The sequence below is a fragment of the Galeopterus variegatus genome, unplaced genomic scaffold (assembly GCF_000696425.1).
Source record: "Galeopterus variegatus unplaced genomic scaffold, G_variegatus-3.0.2 Scaffold3872, whole genome shotgun sequence".
Classification (NCBI taxonomy): Eukaryota; Metazoa; Chordata; class Mammalia; order Dermoptera; family Cynocephalidae; genus Galeopterus; species Galeopterus variegatus.
Genome location: NW_007729983.1, coordinates 22,986 through 27,512, shown reverse-complemented (window position 1 = coordinate 27,512; position 4,527 = coordinate 22,986). Strand labels below are relative to the sequence as shown.

General features: G+C 34.7%; 1 protein-coding gene across 1 annotated transcript in view; it reads left to right on the top strand.

Moving 5' to 3' along the window:
* Nucleotides 1-4,527, top strand: part of NBN (nibrin) — a 47,508-nt gene that overhangs the window by 42,407 nt on the left and 574 nt on the right. Inside the window, exon 15 of the mRNA XM_008586201.1 lies at nt 2,919-2,968. Within this exon, the coding sequence (XP_008584423.1) occupies nt 2,919-2,968 (50 nt within the window). The remainder of the gene's footprint in view (nt 1-2,918; nt 2,969-4,527) is intronic.

The following is a 4,527-nucleotide window of genomic DNA, read 5'->3' as shown; positions in this document are numbered from 1 at the left end:
ATGTGCCATTTTAGCTGGGATTACATTCTAAAGTCAGTTTGTGAGACAGAAATTGAGTGTAATTGTAATTACTCCTAACCCTCCTAGTTTGCCCATAAAGAACAGAATTACCCTGCTGCCTCCCCATTAGTATGGCAACATTGTGTTTTCCCATCTCGTTTCTGTTGCCTGAAGATGTTGAATCAAGGAAAGGAAGGGCTCAGCTGGAGCTATGTGCAGCTTTTATTAAAACGCTGGGCTAGCACTCTCCTGTGATTTGAATTAAATATCCTGTACCAGAGATTATACCCTATCCCCAAAGAGAATAATCTAGCATTTTAGATTGTTTACCTAATGTGTCAGAGATCTGTGGAGTCTCTGTCTTTGGTGTCAGTTCCACTTCTTCACCTCTCCTTGCTATTAATCTCTTCCCAGCTGTCCACCAGCAGTTGTTTTTCCTGTTTTGGCTACTTTTTTCCCCCCAATTTGGGGCATTAGTAAGAATTCTCAGGTTTGGCTAGTTACATAGCACTTTTTAATGGGTTGGGACAGTGTTAGGAATCAACTGCATCAGAACCGTTGTTTCTTTACACAACCATGTTTTTGAAGTCTATGGCATGGGGTTACCCTGTTCTTGATTATTTACCAGTGTCAGGTTCTGTTTGTTTAGTTGATTTGGGAGTGGGGAGGAGTTGAAAGACTGATGGTGCAGCTGCTGACTTTTTAAAATTCTCTTGTTTATTTCATTATGAATTTGAGAGAGAGGTTGTTCTAGATTTATTCCACCAAATGTCCTCTTCTTTTGCAAGAGCGATTTCAGGCATTGTTAGGTAGAATTTTAGGCAAGGCAATTTTAGGTAGAATTGACTCTATAATAGATTTGACTTTCTTTTGCTGCATGGATACTGCTTCCATACATGAATGTGCTACTGCATTTCCATCTCATTTCCCTAGGTTTGCCCCAGCTACTTTTTTTTATGTATTCCCTGCTTTTTGTTCTTTTCAACCCTTCTTTTTCTACTGCTGCTGCAGACCAGTCTTAGTTTTCATAATCATCAAGTCAGTTCCTGAAGTTTCATTGAATTCAGAATATTTTCATCCTGTATATTAAACACAATAATTCTTTGAACTCTATCCAAACTGATTTGAATTTTAAAAGACTGTTAGATGTGGTTCTCTTAGACCCTTGAAAAATCCTGTAATATTGAGGCATTTCCATGTCTTAATACTATTTTACTTAATATTTTTGCTAAGATAAATGAAACAAAACTGACTTTTCCTTATTGTGTTTTCTTTGTTGTGCAACAACTTTAAAATTAGCATCCCCTTATAGGAAGTTTCTAAGAATATTTAGAATAATGAGAAGAGCGGCTTTTTTGACAACTACTTTATAAAAATCATGTGTCTTCCCATTTGTGTTCTGCTATTCCTATTAGAAATTATGAAAAGAAAAGATGCAATTTCATTTTGATGTTTCACTGTATGACTAGAAAATCAATATGTAAGATTGAGTCCCTGAAATTCACTCTTCTAGGCTCTTTCCAAAGACTCTGAAGCAGCATGGCAGCCTGGTTAAGAGCTGGTGCTCTTACTAAGGAAGACCTGGTCAAGTCCCAGCTATTCCATCTGACAGTTTTTTGATCTTCTGCCAGTTATTTAACTTAAGTCTCTATTCCCTCATTGGTTAAAATTGAGATTATAGTGTAATAGTAATAATGAAATCACATGAAGATTAAATAAGATTTTTTTTGGTAAGGAGTTTAAGACAGTATCTGGAAGTATACACATGTAAATTACTACAGTAAAAATAAATAGTATCTGCATTTAAGGAACTTGTGGCCTTTCAGTGAGGATGTGATGCATATATAAATAATTATGACAGAGGTAGAAAATGACAAGCATTCTAGGAGTTCTGTAGCTGAAGTTTTGGGAGAGTTTTTCATAGCAGGTGTTTTTCTTAAATGAAGGGGATCAGGAAGGTGAAGAACGTTCCTTGACATATAGTAGACACTAAATAATTATTGGATGAATGCCCTTTGAAAGATGGTTAGATGTGGTAAAAGGAATAAAAGGAGGTAACTTTCTAGGCAGAAAAAATATGAACAAAAGCAGAGAAAGAGTCACAGGATATTTATTAGGTGGTCATTCTGGTTTTTTGTCTTTGTTTTTTTCTTTTTTTGTTATTCAGTTTTAACTGGCATACAGGGTCTACAAAGAGAAGGGTAAGAAGTGATTGGGAAAATAAAATGGAGCCGCGTTATGAAGAGCCTTGTGCATTTTAAGGGTCAGACTCTAGAGTTTGTGTTTTCTTTGACAGGTGGGAGAAGTTACTGAAGGGCTTTGAATGGCAAGTGATAGGATCATATGTGCACGTTAGGAAGATGCACTCAGTACAGGGGTGGTTTTTCCGAATCTAACTCTATAAGGCGCTTTAGGAGTTGGTGAGTTTGTGTTTAAAATTACTTTGTGGGGTGAGGTAATTCAGCAGCAGCTTTTAAGCCCTGATTTGGGACCAGGAGGAAGGTTGCCCCTTTACCTGCAGGGCTGCTCTGGTTGAAGCTGAGGCAAATACTGGCCCTGTCAGTCTCAGCAGCAGCCTGGCCTCAAAGCACTGAAATTTCATTTAGCAAAAGGCTTCTGCTGAGAAGAATGTTAAAAACTCAATATATGCTAGCAATATATGTTGGTTGCCTTTGAGAGATTAGCTGAAGAAAGTTGTTTAATTAGAACATTGTTTAATTATTACGATTTTGTAATTATCTTGGTATGAAGTGAAAATAGGATCTGTGGAATGGGAGAGATATTGTAGAGGCAAGAATTCACAGACTTGGTGACCTGGATGTGGAAATCTCAACAGTGACTGTGACCTATCGTATAGCAGTTCATTAACTGTATATTCATCACTGAGCAAATGTTTGAAATTATGTTAATTTTGACAGGTGCAAAATCAACAAGCAAAAGAAGAGTCTCTTGCCGATGATCTCTTCAGGTAAAGTTTGAGTTCAGCTTTCTCGTGTACCTTTGAGAGATGTATGTATAAAATTCAGCAATATTCATAGAGATTAAAGATTTGTTCCTTCTGTGCTTATAAATGAATACCTAGTACCTTCACCTAAAGAATGTTTTGTTTTTAACATGCGAGTGTATACAAGTGGTTTTCAAAAAGATCATGGAAAGATTTGTATTATCTTTTAATTTTATTTTCCCACAAACTTTTTGAAGTACCCTTGTATTTCTTTTTATTACTTGAGCACCTCTTAATCGGGTTTACAGGATATAGTTTTGAGCTTTGGGTTTGATTCAGTTGTACTGTATCATGAGGTAGTTAAAATATATATGGGGGCAATCAGGCAAAAAGAAAGTTCCGGAGCTGGGTGAATTTGGCTTATAAATTTGTGAGATTTTTCAGCTCTGAATAGATTATGAATGAATGGGTTTTGAATTAAGACAAAAAAATGCTAGATCATTTGTTCAGTTTTAACTGACACATACATAAAAACAAAAGGCTGGATTAGAGTTTCAGTGCAGGTTTTTGTGGGAAGTTTTAGAGGAGTTGTAACGCATGGTTATACTTCTGACTTAACACATTTTCAGCATTCCTACGGGCTCAACAAAACTTAAAATTACCGCTCAAATACTAATAAAATCCTACATTAGAGGCAGATAGTGGCTAAGGGAGAGTAACATTTTTCCCAGACTTAGTTAAGGGCAGAACTAAGAAGCACTATATTTTTGAGTCTGTTTTTGATTAATTTTCTAATTTCATAATTGACAATATAAATCACTGATGACAGTGGTGACAAACAATACTGATTTTTGACAAGTAGTCAAATGACACTATCTGGCTGTCCAGTTATATTTATTTAATTGCTATAGCAAAAAATTTTGTAAATTGGTCATTACATTTTAGAGAAATTATGTTCTTTTGTGCAAATGGTATATGCTTTGATGAGAGTTGAGGGGGCAGCTTGGGATCCATTTGAAGCCATACTGGAAGAAGTGTGTGTTTATATATATGTATTATATATATTTTTTAATATTTTATACAAAAAATATATATATATTTATAAATACAAATATATGTATATATATTTGTATTTATATAAATATATAAATAATATGTATATAAATATATAAATAAATATATAAAATATAAAATGTATATATTTTTTGGTGGCTGGCTGGTATGGGGAACTGAACCCTTGACCTTGGTGTTACAAGGCTATGCTCGAACTAACTGAGCTAATTGGCCAGCCCATACTGGAAGAAGTATAACACATCTTGATTTTTAAACTGTTTTAATTAATTATTTTAATGTTTTGCAGGATTTTTGTTGTTGTTGATGATGTTTTGTTTTTTACCAAATAGTCATCAAAGCAACATCAAAGGGATAAGTGAAAATAAAAATGTCAGTGCTTAATGTCTGATCCTAAAGTTGAAATTGGCATTCTTGTCTATTTGCCAAAGTGTAACTACAGTTTGAAAGTCCTTCAACTTTAAAAGTGAAAGAAATACCATCCCTTTTCTAAATATCATTTAAACTCATTT